The 18,745-nt window shown below is 50.6% G+C and overlaps 1 protein-coding gene across 1 annotated transcript; it reads right to left on the bottom strand.

The window, feature by feature from the left end:
• Positions 1 to 1,026: 1,026 nt before the first annotated feature.
• Positions 1,027 to 13,061, bottom strand: LOC128270296 (uncharacterized). The gene is made up of 8 exons (XM_053007698.1): positions 12,521 to 13,061; positions 8,188 to 8,439; positions 7,863 to 8,116; positions 7,074 to 7,234; positions 5,221 to 5,433; positions 4,497 to 4,641; positions 3,105 to 3,385; positions 1,027 to 1,180 (listed from the first exon to the last, which is right to left on the bottom strand). Exons 1-8 carry the CDS (start codon positions 13,059 to 13,061, stop codon positions 1,027 to 1,029), a joined length of 2,001 nt encoding a protein of 666 aa, XP_052863658.1.
• Between the last annotated feature and the right edge of the window lie 5,684 nt (positions 13,062 to 18,745).

Genomic DNA, 18,745 nt, shown 5'->3' with positions numbered 1-18,745 from the left:
TTTATGTCTCCGATGATTGCAAAATAAATAAATAATTTATTTCCTGAAAGTGCTACATTTTCTTTATTTTTTGTTCACTACACCTTTGCTAGTACACCTAGTTGACCAGTTGAGGTAATTAATTACATTCTCTTCGAAGAAGTTAAAGAAAGCTGCAGAAACCTCCTAACATGGAATAATGGTGTACCGATAACTGATTGACCAGCGCTGGCGAGTGGGACTGACTGACACTTTACAAGGAAGTCACCTCGAAGTCCGATTCTCTGAAAAGCCGGTTCATTGAGAAATAAGAATGAAATGAGGCTTGGCAACGTACGCCGAGAACAGCTTGTACTATAGTAAACGCAGGGACAAAATTCATCTCAACAAATTCGTATACACACACCGATAAATTTGATTTTATGAAATTTATTTATTTCTATCGTTTCTTTTCGTCGTCCAGGTGGTCCAGATGTTGGAAGAAATAAATACTCGATTGAACTACACTATTCCTGCGATGCTCCTCCATTGAAATAAATAGGTTAATAAATAGAGCAATAAATAATTTAACATTAAACCAATTGCAATCAATGATCTCTCACGAACAGGGTGAGGACATCTACATGGCCGATAGTCTACAATGTGCAGGGTAAAGTAAAACAAAGGCTGTCTAAAATGAAGGGAGCCACCGCGGTTCACTCCGATTACGTTCTATGCAGTTTGCGTTAGGTCATATTTGGATGGATCTTTTTCTACAATACGACGCGCCCTAGCGTGTGCTACCTACTGTCCCTACACCCGATGCTGTGTCACACGTAGCCGTGCTCACGATCCTTGCAAGTCTTAACCTAGCTGATTGCGTTGAAATAGAAACCCTGCTGCCCCCCCGGGAAAGAGGATTGCGACGAAGGATAGCAAAGAGTTCCCTGACTATGTACAGATTGAGAAACATTGCCTTTGAGGTATGTGTCAATAGATCGCTGAGTTGAAACGTTCCCGTACAGTTTGTTGTATCCAGCAGCGTTATCGGTTCACGGAGCGCGTGATTTATTTCTTCTTCTTCTCCATGTTGATCGTGCACAGCGAGTAGAGCCTCTGACAATCCCTCTGATCCTGGCCATCGCGTGCCGCCTGAACGTATCTGTAGAACCGGACCACGGCCGCGTTCGTCGAGGTTGGCTTCTGTAGCTCCGTAGCATCTCTGGAAGATGGCAAAACAATTTGTGTAAATTTAAAACTACAATGTAACAATATAAATAAATGTACAATAGTTTCAAGCCATCAATGCTCAGCCACCAAACGAATCAGATGCGCTGCCGAAACGCTTGCCTACTTTTAGGCGCACAGCATCCAACGAGGTGAAGTAGCGGTTTCGCAGTCGGTGCCGGCTGTTTCAATTACTAGTTCCCTTTCATCGTTGACAGCTATGATAAACAAAGGTTTTAGGTGGCTAACAATAGAGCAGGCCAGAGGTGCCGTTAACGATAGGCGCCGCCGGGAGTATTGTGGTTAGCGACACGCCGCAGACACACTGCGCCGCAGGCATTGATTTCGCCGGTCAGCAGAGCATAACCAACGATGTATGTAATTTTCTGTTCACCCTCGGCGCCGCGTCGGCCTGGTACTGTTCGGATCCTCCGCACTCGGCAAATCGGCAAATAAAAGCAAGAATAAACGTACAAAATGCGAAATTTCTTTCCCCTACAATCACAGCAGGCGATCGGGGAGAAACATTTTCTAGTGCGCTTCACCTACGGAACCTACTGGAGCAGATCATAAACATTGGAAAGTTGGTGTTGGGCGCGGCCATCGCAAGGTCGCTCAGAAGAGACTGGCTGATAGATATGGGACGGCCACGCCGCGGCGCTGTAAAATCGAAACTAGTGTGTACACGTGCATGCTATTAAAGCCGTCTCAAATCTCCAAAAGCGTTTCGGCTGTAAAGCTTTGCACACAATTATTTGCCGTGGAGAAAATTGGCCATTTGTCAGTGGCATGAGGAAAAATTAGTCAACGAAAGTAAACGCAGACTGGCGCTGACTGAACGGCTGGGCGCTAAAAAGGGACCAATGCAACGACCTCCTTTTCCAGGGTTTCGAAACTAGCGGACATCAGATGACAAATACGACCGGGAAGCCCGAATTTCGGAAGCCACCCTTCCCGTTCCGATGGGTCCCTAATTACCTGCCCATTCAAGGAATGGATAGGCAAAAAAAACAAATCGACATGTGGACCGCATACTCGCCGCCCAGTCTTTATGATGGGAAAGTGCTTACTTCATTATGTGCAGCGAATCGAGTAAAAAAATTAGCGTACTTTCGAGCCAACCGGCCAGGGCGCGGCAGACCGTAGACATCGTCGGTCGGAATGTCGCATTAGGCGAAAGCTTACGAATGGCAAACAGTCACCCTTGGGTTGAATGGGGTAATGTTGTTTAATAGTATGTGGATTTCGCTTTAGTTGGCCTCTCTTATGTCGACGTCAACAAATAGCGTGACGTTTCCGAATAAAATTCATATTACTTTGATCTGTCCGTATCGTAATCTTAAATAGTTTATTAACACATAATGTGACGCAGTTCCCCGGGACGGAACTAACCTCTGAAGGGAACGAGAAAGGTACTACAATTGGTCCCCAGAAAGGCACTCACGGCTGAGGCTGCGCCATCGCTCAGCTTTCCGTTATGACAGCGTTAATTACACCAGGAATCGTCCAATTCGGTTTTACAGCTGCCAAGCCCGAGCAACATTAGCCATCAGCCCTCGCCCATCTGTCTAGTGGGGTGCATGACACCGACGAGCATCGGCCACTGAACTCGCAACGATTAATCTATTCTCGAATGAAAACGAAACCCTCTCATCGCACACGATAACGCACACGTAACGCGTGAGAAAACTTCACCTCGACCAACCAACAATAGGTTCAACAATCCGAGCGCATCATCAGGTATTCCCGTACAGCACCACCTACCTATGCTGCTGCTGACACTGGCTGACCTCGGCCATGATGCCATGATAAAACGGTGCCGATCGTTAGGACTCATCGCATGTTACGCTCCGTCTCATAACGCTCACATTTTCTCGCAGAAACGTACTTTCTTCCCCATTAACCACGTTCGAGCTTACCTGCTTAGTTCCGCCGATACGTAGTTGCTGTGCGGGCTGTACTTGACGGGATTCTTATACATGCTGCAGACCAACCGTTCTCGGCAGTTCTCGTCCACGATGCCGAGCGAGTTGAACACCTTGTCCAGCCGCTGCAGGATGGGACTGTAGAACGGATCGACCGGCCGCGGAGTGACGCCTTCCTGGACGTATGCCTGCTGATTGACGATCGCCTGCTGTTTCGCTATCAGCTTCTGCTCCTGCGCTATCCTGTAAGCTTCCTGTCGCTGAGCTTCACGGATCTACAACACGGAAGAAACACAGAAAACATGGACAATGGACTGAGCATTGTTTGTGATTGGGGAAAGTTTTGCTATGGCTCCGCAAAGTAATCAGTTTCTTAATGAGCGTAATATCCATAGGTCACCTCCGGGCCACAGATTGCCAATCCAGTGATGGCGCAGTGTGTCCAAGTATTCGGAAGTAAGTCTCTTCGCCCGTTCACCGTACGACGCTCGCGTCACGCAGTGCAGCTGATTGCTGGTGGATCGAAAGCGATCATATATGCAACACCCCGGCTGTCAGGCCGCGCCAGATTGTTTTCCAACGTTAGAAAGTGTGTCATACCTAGCAGCAGTGGAGCGTAAATATGTCTGCGACATGTCTGTGTGGCGTTGGCGAGCGCCTACGAGAGCGCCCGGCATTGGAATGTGCGTTGTACATGTTGCTGCCCGATGGTTGCTAATCGATGCACACGTGCCAACGGCTAATCGAACTCTCTGGTGGTGTTTCCAGTCCACCGCCGACGATGAGCCCCCAGCATCGGGCCTCAGCATAAACAACAACAAACAAGGATGCATCTGGGTCGCGTTGATTAATGGCAAACAATGGCGCGGGGAAGGAAAAAGTGACAACCGCCGCCCGTTACCGCCACTTTATGGCACGTTTTTAATTGCCAACCGTTACCCCACTCGCGTCTCGCGTGGTTATTAGAGATGAAGATGAAATGAGATGTTGAATGTGCCCATCAAACGGGTCCGCATTCAAAACACGATAAGGTACAACTGTCATTTCAGATAGCAGCTTCGTAGCGAGCGAAGATCTACACTTTCCATCGGCCGGTAAGGCTCATTTCGATTTTCCTGCTGCGATTGGCAACAGTTATGACGCATGCAAAGCGTCGCATGGTCCATTGTGGCCATTTGGGGGTCTCTGTCACTTTCACTGCAATGCAAAACAAAACGACGGGAACGACCCCACCATTATCTCGCCATTCCAGACGTGGACTTCCAGCCTGTTTTGTGTAGGTTTGCCTCGGCCGTACTTGAATTCATAATTGAGTGACGCTACGGTTTGCCAGAAATGTGGACTGCTGTTCGCATCGTTGTGGACATCCGACGTCCGGGTACTTACAATCTGTTCTTCCGCCGACAGCGTCGGTCCGGACGGGGCCGACACGTACTGGGCTGCGATGGAGGTGGCCGCTCCGGTTGGAATCCGTTTCTGGGCCGTAGACGTGAACCCGGGCGGACCGTACACGGGCTTGGGGCTCAACACTCTGTCGGGTATGGGATGAAATGGAGAATCGAGAAGGGCGACAAGTCCCACACATTAGTCTCACTCGCTGCATTCGGTTTAGGGGTTTTGTGCAGGATTCACAAAGTTGTGAGAAGCCCCAACGGCGTCGGGATGGATGAGGCATCGGTTAGTGACGAATGAAATGAATGTTTTAGCACTGTTTTGGGCGTTTTCTACCCTCGGTTAGTGTTGGGTGTAATTTTGAGCTCAGTCTCGCTGTCGGCGTCCAGTTTTCAGTGGTCATGTCTGTGATCAGGTGCGAGTAACGCGTGTAATCAGAGTCGCGCTTTATCGGTTATTGGTGTTGCGGTGGTTTAGTGGTGGCGCTAGTCACGTGCTGCGTGGTGAGTGGATCGGGTGCAGGAGAATGTGACGGGCGGACAGACAGGGGAGTGGTCGCTCGGGGCGCTTTCCTTTGGCCAAAATAACACGAACACAGCCCGGTCGGGGGAGGGAGCTCGGACTCGGAGGGAGGAAACTCTCTCTGGAGAAAGAGGTGTGTGTTGGGGGCGGCAAAGAAGGGCGCTAGAAATCCTTAGGGTGGCTTACGCGGACCTACCTGCTGCCCGATGCGTGATGCGTGAGTGGATTTACATTGTAGCTGCCGCCGCCGCCACTGCCGCCACCGGGCGGAGAGATGAAGTATGGCGATGATTGTGGTTGTGCTGATGTATTTGTGCTTTCGCCCAAACCCCATGCTTTGATATCGTTCAAGTCATCGTACTTTGGCTTGAACGACGTTTCTACGTTCGAGTTTCTATCGCTAATGAACCTGCGTTCGAAGAAGGTTTGGTTTCGGTTGGTTTGTATGAGCGGAACGATGATCTGACACACACATGCTGGTGAGTAGTGATGCTGGTTTAGTAATCCCCGACCGATAGTTGTTTTTTCACCCCCCCTGTCACCACCACCAACTACTAGTTGCGACCCGTGCGGATTAGTACAAGCTGCTCAGAACCCCATTCCGTTTGGCCCCAGACTATCATGCAAGGGATGGACACAGCAACACTTATACGGATACTAAGGATGAAGGATATGCCCGAGGGGAAAATGCCTATAATGAATCCTAATTCTTCATGGTAAGTCAGGAAAATATGTTTTGTCGACAAATGGAGTGGACATGACATGACGTTCGGAGTTCCAACGCTCCACTGCAGGTCGCATTCTTAAACACTTTCTCCTCCGTTTGACTACTAACCCACCAAATATGTCTCCGGAAAGGTGAAAATGTGTCACTCTTAAGCTTCAATAGTAAAGAATTCAGCAGAGTTTAGGACCTAAACTCTGCTGAAACCTACACTCTAGGTCGTGTAGGGGTTTCAAAGCGCAGAATCGTAACGATAAGAAGGAGAGTAGCGTGAAAGACAAGCGACAGCTCGAGTGTAAGGATGATGAAACAAACCTCAGACTTGACATCGGCCAGCTTCCTGGTCTTGAGTTTCACTCATGCTCGATCGAATCGCGTGCTCGACGAATCGAATGAGTCTACGGTAAAGAGAGTAATTTATTCTAACCCACAGACGTCATGTGTTGTTCGGGCTAAAGTTATCCCGTTTGCCAATCAGGGCAGATACCTGAAGTCATTTTAATCTGACTGCTCTCCTTGTTATGATCTAGTCATCTAGGGTTTGGATTTTTTAAAGTGGTGAGTCTTCCAAGTTTTTTCCAAAGTAGTGAGTCTTCAACTCAAGCTGTACGAATTTTTTCACACTCATGTACGGAAAGCAAACTTCAATTTTTCTTCGAAAATGCCGAAATAAGCTACCGATAAATGTTGGCTGATTGGTTCATCGATATTTTACACTACATCTTCGGAATCCAAACACTAGATGGACCAACCCATTCCTGGTTTGAAAATAATTTGAACTTAAACTTTGCTTTGCAAAAGCTGTGCCTGTGTCCATCGCCTATTCCATCTCTAGTTACCTAAATCCTATTTCCCGGCGTGCAATGTGGAATGGCATTGAATGGAATGAACTTTTGATACAAAGTGACCAACCGGTGGGCTACCGGTGTGCGGGCTGCGGTGCGGTGCGAGTAGACTGATAGAAGGTACAACTAGAAAACCGACGCGCGTCTTAACGTCTTAGATCCGGAAAGACATTTTGCCAAACGGAACTGCACAAGAGAGAAGCGGCGTGACCGGCAAGAAAAACAACATAATCGTAGCATTAGCGTGGCTCTACGTGACGGTTTGTGGGTTGGGTTGGGCACCGCAGGATTCGCGATCGCAGTGACGTCATCAGTGACAAGCGGTCACCGATCACGGAGAAGCGCCGGACGATGTGCATTTGTTGTTCAAAGTTAGCAAAGTTAGTGCAAACGTGAAGCGTAGCCAAATGCAGCCCAATACTCGGTCAGCTCGGTCACAGCATGAGCAATGGTTCGAGCCGTGGCAAGGCGGATACTCACTCTGATCCAAGACCCGGCGCCGTGAACTCGTAGTTTACTTCCGGCTGGTAGTGCGTGTGCGGTGGAACCGGTGCTCCGTGCAGGTACTCCGATGGATGGCCCCGGGGGGGTTTCGTGTAGATCAGCTCCGGTCCGCCATGCTCGGGTCCGTGGGGATAGAACTACAGCGCAAAAAACAACAAACAAACGACGTAGACATTAATGGACTAAGATTGAGGGATGATGAGCGATAGCCAGCGATGTTATCTGGTTGCGCAATCGCGCACGCGCGCGCCTGGAACTGCCCAGTGACCCAGTAACGTCTGATCTACAAATTTCTCCACAAAACCTGGGATCGCCCAGTGCGGAGCTGTTCGCCCCAGGCGTAGAACTACCACGGGGCGGTGGGACACCGGGGGAACACGAGAGGCCAAAACACAGGTTGAACCGCGTGCAGATGGCTCCCGAGGGGCCCGCGAAATGATTGTGTGATCGTAAACTTCGTCAGGCCGCGTTTGAAGTTCAACAAACTGGTGGCCGACTTTCGGCGCACAATTTGTGAATTTTGTGTCTTACTTTCTCTCACGCTCTCTCTCTCTCTCTCTCTCTTTGTCCGCGGGTGCGCGAGTAGCATTTAATAAGAAAAAGATTATACAATAATTAAGGGGGCCGCCTCGGGGTGCCAACCGCACACGCACGCACGCGGATAGTGGCACTGCTGACCAGTATTAAGGAGCGCGCGCAACAGCCCGTGGCTCCGGAAGTAGGCCAACCTGGGGCTGGTGAACCGTACCAAGCCGCACCGCTTACCGTATGGAGATGGCTGATGTGGTGCTGATGGTGGTGGAAGTTGGGCTTATGATACGAGGCGTGGTAGTACGAGCAGAGCTTGAAGATGTGGGCCAGGGCCGGGAACAGGAACAGCAAGAACTTCAGCACCAGCTTCTTGGCCGTGCCGACGCCCACCATCAGCGGCAGCAGCCACATGACCTTGATCTTGATAATCTTGATGATGAGCACGATCGCCAAGAACGCCAGCAGCAGTTTGTTTTGGAAGAATTTCTCTGCAAAAATAACACACAGGATTAGGCTTCGCTCGTTGGTCCACACGGCTCCCGTGTCGCTGGCTACTTACTGATCTTTTTTAAAAAAAATATTCTCGGCGTGCCGTGACCCCGCGCTTCGGCCAGCTCGGTCCGTGGCACGAGTTCCAGTTTCGCCAGCATCCCGTTGCCCTCGATCGCGCGGGGCTGCACGCGGAACACGGCACCGTCGAACAGGATCTCGGGCAGCTGGATGTTCACGTCGTGCGTCAGCATGAACTTTAGGCTCTTGTCGCGCAGCGCCGTGGTTACCTCCTCGATCGGTGACGACGGCTCGAACAGGGCTACGAATAGTAAAAAAACGAAAACGTACAAAGTCTGATCAAAAAGTATCGCGACACAAGTATTGCAGTTTTCTGCAATTGTAGAGGAGCGTGGTGCATCATGAGTTCTTGAACCAACGGAGTAGAACGGCCAATAAGGAATAATACCTGCAAATTACGCCAGAAAAGCCCGAATTCGTGGAAAACCAAAAATGGGCCAAAAACAACCCACGAAGAATGCCACACCCTCTGTTATTCCCCAGATCTTGCTCCCTGTGAAGTTTTTCTTGATCGCGAAACTGAAGAGCCCCATGGAAGGACGACACTACGATTGAGGAGATACAGACGGCATCGAAGGAAGACCTGAACTGGATCACAAAAAATGACTTTTTGAAGTGCTTCGAGGATTGGAAAAAAACGTTGGCACACGCGACTAATACCTTTTTGGGGATTAATGTGAAAGGGACAAAATAGATATTCATAAATAAATAAATATTTGTTAGAAAAGAAAAACAAAATTTGGCGATATGTTTTCAACAGCCCACGTAAGTCGTTGGGGCGAGAGCGCGACCGAGAACTTCCCCGAACTCCGGAGTCCGAAACATGATTCAAGAAGAAACTTGATTCGATCGACCGCCTACGACATAAGGACCGCCGCCTGCGCGATGCGCGACCCGAAATCTCGCCAAAGTGAAAGTCGATAACACACGACGCCTGGGCGGCTCTGTCGCATCCGCATCGGCGTACCTCTATTAGTCAGTGGATCTTAGTCAGTCTTGGGGGTCTCTGGCGACATAAAACACACACACACACAGTTGACAGGCCGCCCTCTGCTGAACCGAAATTCCGGACATTCTTCGACCACAAAAACAACAGCGCCCAGGTGTGCCTCGAACTACTCGAAATCCTCTAATCGCTTCCCGTGTTTTGTAGAGCTGGGCACACTTTCAATAGCCATTCCGGAACCTTGGCCCCAAGTGGTCGATTTCCGTACTTCAGATGACCGATCCGTCCGGCGACCATTAAACGGACCATTGGGACGGGAAAGGAGTCGCGCATTACGGGGCACGTTCCGATGGCGTACAAATCGCTCCAAGTGCGCCGTCGACCGATTTGCCACCGCGACAGGGAGGGAGCTTTTTCGCACAAACAAGTCACACAGACACACAGCAACGTCTCGAGAGCGCTCTCTGGTGTGCGCGCACTTGATTTCTCTTTCTGACCAATCTTCGGACGCCAGAGCATGGCGCAGCGCGCAGGGCCACTACGCTGCTTCTTCCCTCCACAACATCAACACTGGAACACTCCCGACTTTCTTCCCGTGGCCGATGATACCGAAATTTGTACACCCCCCTCTTGGGTTTCACTTTCCAACCAGCACCGGATCGGGGGGATTAGCAGCAGGCGCGCGCGCGTTCCACTGATTTCGTCACACCTCCAGGAGGAATCGATCGGATGTGGTCAGTGTGGTTGGGTTAGGTTGTTGCGTTTAGTTTCCGCTTTTAGCCCCCCAAAAATGGTGAGTTGACGAAATGGTGACTTGATGTGATTTGACACCTACCGGGAATCGAACCCCTGGCCCCAGCTGCGGGACAACCGTGAGCGACTGCTGTACGGACTGTTCCGGTCAATCGACCAATAAAACAGGCACAACAATCGCCGCTCCACAGGCTTTGCAGTTTAGCCGTCGGCTCCTATCGCTTTCATTGCTCGAAGCAGATCGAGGAAGAGATCGATTATGAACTTCCGCCTTCTCGCGCCTACTTTTCCGACGCGGCCCAGCTCACTGTTGCAACAAATGCTGCGCTCGGTCCACGCCCAGATGAATGGAAAGTGCATCTCATTTTCCGTGCCATCCTGCCATCGCCTCGTTGTCTCGTCGCGACGCCACATTGGAGAACCAGTCCGCAAGACGCGATCACCGTAAGCGGTCATCGAAAAATTGTGTTACCAGGGTGGCTTCCCGGTGATCCCCACTCTGGCAACACTACTCAGCAACCCGGTAATCGTCTTCGGCCTCGTCCGTCGGCATCTCCCATTCCATCTCTGAGCCCTCCGTTGCGTCCGGCCGCCAAACCAGTTCTTGCTCCGTCGGCGACCTCCAAGTGCGTGTGTGTAGTGGCCGACTGCCGTGAACGAGGGAGAGCATGGGGCTGCCGGCCCCTCCAGGGCACTTTGAATTTCCCTTTCGAGCAAGTGGTAGCGGTGCGTACTTAGATTCATCCCATCGACACACATAAATCAACTTCTTCCCATCGACAACGGGCCAGACTGGGTCGGTTGAATCGAAAGTATACCTCGCTCTCGTCACACACTTTCTTTCTGCACAGGCTAATGACGATGATTAGATCCTAATTGAGATCGCGGATCGCGTCAGGTCCTGCGCTCAGCGGAGAGCCATCAGCGCACTCGGAAGCGCAACAGCACACTGCACTACATTCGTAAATTACCAGACCGGTCACTCCCGAAGAGAACCCCAGCTTATCTGCATCACACCCCAATTGGACCCCTACATCGTCAGACCGTGATTATGACGTGAAACAATCCGTACAACGGCACAACGGTCGTACCCGGAACCCTGATTTAAGTACGGTCAAATGTCAGTACGCTGGCACGTGCCCCGTGGAGTAAGTACCCCGTCAACGTTGACGGCCAGTGCCACCGAACCGGTCCGTCATCCACAGTGTCGGCAGCCCATAAAGATTATGTTGAAATCAACGATGAAAACAACATAAGCAGCGAGCACTCAGGCTCGGCGCAGTTCGACGAGAGACCTGTGGGGCCAACTCCCAAAAGTACTGGAAGCGAAAGTGAGCGAAGATAGAGATCTCCGTTTTCGACCAACACATCGTTTGTCATGGTCGTAATGAATGAAACAACGACTAAGCATGGGGCACGGGGCACGGACCGACATGCCTTGGACAAGATGTTTACGTTTCACTGTGTTCACCTCTTGAATGTTAACCCTCGCTTCGTGGATCATCATTCGGAGGATCGAAACTCGACCAGTGGACAATATTTGACTGACAGTCGACTATGAAGGCTCTAATAAGGGCACCAAATCCCACCCGCGGCCACCCGTGGTATATGTTACTGGTCCATCAAGTGCTTGGATTTTAACTTAACGATTACTTTACTTTCAAAACGTAAGACTTCGTTCTGGAAATTGTAAACATTTGGTAAAACTTTGACATTATTTCTAAAGTGGTAAGTTTTCAACTCTTGTTTTTGTCTCTGTTGTCCCTGGTGAGTCTTTGGCCCTATTGATAGATCAGTCGGTAACGCTCGTCAGTGTCACGCAGCTGGCCATGGTTTCGATTCCCGATACCGGATACCCGATAGCAACAGAGATTAACATTGTCTCTGATGCAGGATAAGACCGCTCAGCCGTTGTTGCCGGATAAGAAGAAGAGTCTTCAGCTCAAGCTGTACGACATTTGAATTTCCACCTCGGGGGTTATGTTAAAAAGCAAAATCGTCGTATTTGCGGCTGGAAAAACCCACACGTCGTGCAAGAGAAGCTAATACTCCCAAAACGAGTGACTTTTTTGTGCGAATTTTGATTTGACGGCATCATCGGCCCATTTTTCTTTGAAAATGAAGAAGGAGCCGCCTTAACCGTCGATGGCGTACGTTACCGAGCAATGTTCTTAGGCGAAATTTAAGCTAAAAACTTGGACGACATTTGATTTCAACAGGACGGTGCTACGTACTATACAGCGAAAGCCACAATGGATAATTTGTGCCCTATCATGTGTCTACGGACTCCAAACATAGACCCTATATCAACCTGAATCAGCCTATAGGCCTGCAACACTGTCATCCACAGTGTTGGCATCGATATAAGACACCTCGGAAGGGTTTCTCCAGTACCTTAAACCCCAAAGAAAGCCCATAACAATGTCGAAGCAGTTTACAACGATGAATAAATTACAGTTTTGAGGAACATCACATTCCAAGGGGGTCCGCTGGATTAACCTCAAGCCTTCCCGATGGAGGCCCCAAACCAAACAAGGCAATAAGGTGTCATAACAAATGGTCTCCCCGCGTGGGGAACTAGAAATCTACCCGAAATTGGCCCCCTAGTAGCCCGGAGACTTACCGCTTCGTGCGTCGTCGGGAATTTCGTTGTCATCGTCCGCGTCCAGCTCGTTCGCTTCGCGCGTATACTTGGCAAAGTCCACCCGATTCCTCCGGAACTGCACCCGGTTGGTGAAGTTCATGTTCTCCACCTCGAGCTGCTCGCCGAGAAAGTTGTAGACGTTCTTCTGGATGCACGCGAACGTCGGTTTCCGCAGGCAGTCAGCGATCAGCGCATCCCACAGATGGTTGCCAGTGGAGAACATCGGTTTACCGGTCGTCGCCCGCCCACTGTAGTTGTTCGGGACGGGAGCTTCCGTCGTGACCGTCACCGAGGAATGATGATGTTCACTCTCACTAGCGTTTGCCGCGAACTCGGAGGCTGCACCGCTCAGACACAGACTTACGGTCACGGTGAGCAGCACGAGCATCAACGACTCCGACACCGGACCTGCCGGTGTCTTCCGCCGGCGGTTGGTGGTGTTGGTGTGGCCACCGAACATACCGTAACTACCGATGTTGCCGGGCTCGGTCGGCTCGACACTAGGCACCGTTCCCACCATACTGACACGTCCGACAACTTGTTGGTGCTTGCTGCGCTGACAGTCGTCTCGTTGCACTCCGTTGGTTCCTTATTGCACTCCGTAAACTCACACCGTACCACTGACCTACAGCGGCCTCCCGGGCATGGCAATCGGCAACAGGTATGTGACGTGTATCTTCCCTGGGCACAGAGACTGCAACGAGAGCGCAGGCAACGAAAGGCAACGGATGTATCAATATCGGACGCGACGGAAAGTGAACGTCCACAGCTGATGTCGCGAAACGGACTGACCGCAAACTGCTGGCCACACTCGCCTAGAAGAGTCGGTGTTTCTCCAACAAATTGCACGCGTGGACCCATCCCCAAATGAAGTACCTCGGCTATGCGCATCCCAAGACACGCGATAGCTATACCGGCAGATGAGCACGGGCCCCAAAATTCGAAAGTTGATGCCACGAGCGCCACTGTAACGGTAAGCGGGATGTTTTGGGCGAACGGTTTTCTTCGGAAGGCCCAAGTTAACGGCCCGTTCCGGGTTGGGTGTTTTACGCTGTCACTGGCACCGCGTGGGACACGCGCGATCGTGTAATTGATAGGTACAAATGGGACGCTTCCGGTTAAAATCCCGTCCACGTCCGGATGTTGCTCGTGAATTCGGTTGGTCAACACGCAGTCGAAGTCGCCGAAAGGGCCAATACCGGTCGGTGAAAATCGAACCCCATTTTGTAGGCCCTTTCGGACCACCCCTCTTCCCCCGAGGGAAAAGTGACACACAACACCACACACACTTTCGGCCGCAACCTGTGGCTCACAAATTGCGCAAATGTTTTCGATGATGATTTCCCAAATTGCTGGTTCCGCACAATAAAAGTGGGTTTTGCGGTGATCCGTGGTCCACAATTATCCAGTGCCCGTTCGCCCAATCGGACGATTTCTTCGACCCCCCCCCCCCCACCCCAAACACACACACACCTGTTCGGGTGTGGTGCACACCCGACGGGGAGCTGAGCAAAGTGCATCGACGGCGGCGACGGCCTATGAACCTACCGTTTTGGTTTCACCTCGCCTTTTTATTTCCGTAAAAGTGAAACCTACGCCCAACACACACGCACACGGCACGGCACGGGTCACGGCACGTTTGGGTGCCTATCAGGCATCTTCACCTGACGGCCCAGAAGTGAAACCGCAAACCCAGCGGGGTGCCCGGAGTGTTTGCGCATTTCACTGTCAACAGACGGACGGACGGCAATTGTCATCTCGTCGAAGGGACGAGAGATGAACAGCCCCAACAGTGGGCCGGATGTGGCACAGATTGTACTCCCGGTGTCTGGGAGCCCGTTGATCGATCAATCAGCAATTGAGTCCAATTTCGCCCAATTCGCCCGACACCTTTGGGACGCCAGAAGATGGACGCCAAGATTTGCGCACTCCCAGCACGGGGCCGTGGTGCGCAAAAGGTGCTAATCACGCCAATCGCTAACCCAGTTTCGGTGCACGCACACACGCACACACCCAGCCAGCATTAGCATCCAGGCGCCACGCCAACTGACCAGTGAGTGAGATTATTAATTGATTAATCGAGAGACAATTTCCTCCCTCCAGGCCTGACTTACTGAGCCTACTCCGAGCCTGAAAAAGGTGGGTCATTACTTATTCACCCACTTCCCTACTAACGGCCGCATTTCTCCGAGATCGCTATCCGGCGGCCGCCGGCGGGGGGGCCGCGGCCTTACATCACCTCGACACTTTCCGCGTCCGATCGTGACGGTGAAGGCGATCGTGCAGCAATTAAAAGTGGTTCGACTTGGCCGCACCCAAGGCCAATGCCAGTGCCAGTTCCACAGTGGTGATGGTGGCCACGGTACGCGGCCAGCCGCTCTTCGGACGCCGAACCTCAAAATTTTATAGTCCACACCGGACCGACCCACCCGCAGTGAGGTAACGCTTTTCCGCTTTTCCACGCACTTCGCGCGGTGTGCACGGTGGTGAATTTTCTCATATCACGCACTGTTTAACGCCTTCTCCCCGCAAGACTCAAGACTGCTGTTTCCACCTTGTTTGCTCCGCTGTCAGAGCAATGCTCCACGCTCGCCAAGCCCCTTTAGTGTACTAAAAGTCGCACCACAGCTGCCAGATCGTATCGCCAGATGTAATGGACCGGCTGTTCCTGCTGGAGAGGGAACCTTCCTCTGTCCGATAGCAGGCGGTATTGGTCGATTTCTCCTTTGATCTTTCGGCCCGGGACCGGGAGCGATGCGAGCCGGCATCTTCTGGGGATTGAAGATCCATGGTGTGAAGTGCTGTCAATATCTTCCCGTTTTATAGGAAGCAAAGAATTTAAGCCCACCGAAAAGATGCTACCTCGTATCTTCTATGAACTTCGAATCCGTGTCCGTTTAAATTTCATCGCGCGTATTACATGGAATAGAAAAAAAACATCGCCTTGCTCCGTCAACATTGCCACCTGAAGACTTGATCTAGGCCTTCAACCGAATGGCTGGAGGCAAATGATGCCTTCTGATGTTTCTTATCAAGAGACTAATCCTTGATTTAGTTGGCGGGAGAGCAACTATCGGGCGACCACTCGGGACTCTTCAAACTTTTGAACTGTTCAAAGCGTTTTAACCACATCGTTAGCCTCTTGGACCGAACAACATGGAAACTCCTCTGTAGGCCAGGAATGTTAGAAGCCTTGCCGAACGAACATCTGCTCCCTAGCGGAACTGGCACTTCGAACTAACAAAAAATTTGGGCTATTTTGGGCACTACAGCGTCGATTTCCCATCGAAAGACGTCCGTTTGAACCTTCGACAGTGCATCAATTTGAGGGTCTTCATTATGAAGTTTAACAGCCCGTTCTACCGTTCGCCTCACAGAGAATTGGTCCACTTCATGCTCGATTATTAGCACTCAACTCCCATCGACGCAAAAGTCGCTAAACATCGGGCCGGCTCTTGAAAAGTTCCCGTTCGCCGTTGGTGCTTTGGTGCAAAAAAGGATTCACCCCCAGCGTGTGTGAGTGTAAGTGTTTGAAAACTGATCTAATGGGATGGGTGCATGGTAATTTGTTTTGCCTCGTTTGGCGCAGTTTCATTATGGCGACTTAAACGATGGAGCGGTGCTTTACCGCTAAGCATGGCCGGCAACGGCAAAAAGGCTCACCGCGATCGACTGATGATGATAATCTATTAGCGGCCTTTAGGTGGGTCAAGATGATCCGAAAATTCTCCATCGGAAATTGGCTGTCGGTGTCGGTTCTGGCTGGAAGCTGAGAACCGGCCAGAAAAACGGGAGCGAAAAAAACGCCTTCGCAGCCGGACCGGAAGTAGCAGCAACCTGTACCCGTGTAAGCGAGCGAAAGCATAAAAAACCGGCGGCTCCGACAAACATTCCACCATAATTGATGCTCTCGCTAGCGTCGGTAGCCGGCAATGCAAGTGCCCGTAAATCAAATACCTCACGCGCGGTCAGATGCTAATCATCGCCGCGCCGATCAGGGTCAGTGGAGTATGCCTTTTTTCGGTGCTTCGGTGGGTTGAACTCGGCGGCCACGGCGAAGCATTATGCGTGAAGCAAGTAGGTTTACGATCGCTTGATCATAGGCGGAGTTACTAAATTCAATGGTTAACAATTGCGTGGTCAATGCTGAAAGTTACGATAGTGTTTTGGGCGATTGGGGATTACTCAATTCCATTTCACAACATTCCGTAACTATTTTCTTAAATAATAAGGATCCTGATGGCAAGTTGGCGGGTTGAGCTTTCTGCACTTTTGGGCTATCCGAAGCGACAGCGACAGATATTGAGTTCATTTCAACACACAAACGTCGTGTCGTGATCCGTTTGGAATGATGTAAATATTGGACTATCCACTACTATCGACCAACAACACGCTACTCCGACGGCAGACAGGTTTTGGTCATGCATTTCACTTCTCTCACTTCTCCACAACGCTCGCCCGTATATCCAAAAGTCAACAATCGGAACCTGCGGCTGCCAACCTACGCGGTCGGTGTACCGTTTTTTCGTGCCTGGATTGGAGCCGATGCTTTCGAAAGGGGAGTTCCGTTAGCATCGCTTATCAGCTGAAATTCGAGTGAATTAATTAAAACAACACCCCGACCAACGGGACGGGCGCTGACCGGTCCAGCATAAGCCAACGCCTTCTCCTTCACTCCGAAACGCGGGGCCGGAACGCGGTCATCGGAAAATTATGCTCCGACCCCGCACTCAGCAGTTTCGCTTGCCGCGGCTGTCGCTGCTCATTTGTACGCCCTCCACGTTGGCGTTTGTTTACGTCGGCGTCGGCGGAACTCTCCCACCCTGGATTCGGCGGACAGCGTGCCCGAAAACGGAACGACCGAATTTTGGCAACCCACCGCGGCCTTTCTCTGTCCGATCCAATCTTCCCGGAGGAGGCAGAAAGTTGCTCAACAACTACCGGCCACCAAGACTGGGCTTCACTGAATCGTCAACATTCACATCGACACTGATATCACCGCAGGATTCGATGGGCTTCCGAAGTCAATCGAACGCTGCCCAATGTCCACCGGAACCGTACCCGAAACCACTTAGAGCTCACTAATTAATCACTCTGTAAATAGACACTCGTCTAAGCTCACTCTCTCGGTCGGTCTAGCACTCCAGCCTCAGCCCCAACCAATCTCTTTCTCTCGGTCTCGCTCTCGAACCGGGGAAAGCAGTGAAAGTTTCCACCTTCAGGTGATCGGGTGACGGCGATGGACGCCTTTGCATGCCTCCCGTTACTCACGTACACAGAAAAGAGCCGCTAAAGGCCAACCACTAAGCGCACACCGAGGCTGAGACGAAGTTTCAAGCGCCTTCGTGTATCCGACACCACAAACGTCCTCGGTCGCGAACGGTTTCTACCAAACTGAACCACTAACCGGTGCTGCGCGAGTGTTTTATCAACTTTCTTTCGTAGGCCCACCGTGAGCCGAGCCGGCAAGAAGATTGCCTTTGGCGTGAGATGGATGGAATAGGATGAGATGAGATGAGAATAGGAGATCCACGGGCGCAACGGACTATCGGTGTGACAACGACATTGATCTGGATTTGAATTTAATTTCAATCCAATTCTCGATGTTCTAGGATGCTGTAAATCAAGAAGGCAACTTTGGGTTCCTACAGTTTCTATAATTTCTTGAGGTACTTCAAAAGGCAACGCGTTTCTTCTTCATCCCCCCAAGCTAAGTATTGCAATTTAGTTGATATGTAGCGAGATTTTACTGACCTTATCAAACAATGTTCAAACAGTTAAAAGCAACAGACATCGGAAGACGTCACTTGTGGCACAGCATCACTGTTCAGCTGTACGGTGGTTGAATGAGCTTAACACGAAACTTTCGTAAATTTTTGGTTCGAACTGTCAATTATTCTAAAAACATGAAAAATTCCTATAAATCCTATTTCTTACAAAGAGGTTAAAATTGTTAATGTAGAACCAGTAATTGGTTCACTTTCAAGTAAAAACCAAATACTTTAATCACTATCAAAATCGCTTGGTGATCCGCAAATGATCGTCGTGCTAACGATGTAAAGATATGATCGCGCCCTTTCTTGCGATTATGCGTAAGCGGAAATCAAAAACAAATTGCAACAATAACATTGCATCGTCATCTAACTAAGTTGTAAGTCTGTGCTTTGAGGCTATCCATTGTGCATATAAATAGAACTGCCGTCA

Source organism: Anopheles cruzii, chromosome 3, assembly GCF_943734635.1.
Source record: "Anopheles cruzii chromosome 3, idAnoCruzAS_RS32_06, whole genome shotgun sequence".
Classification (NCBI taxonomy): Eukaryota; Metazoa; Arthropoda; class Insecta; order Diptera; family Culicidae; genus Anopheles; species Anopheles cruzii.
Note: the sequence above shows the minus strand (reverse complement) of the source record. Positions and strands in the feature narration are given on the sequence as shown.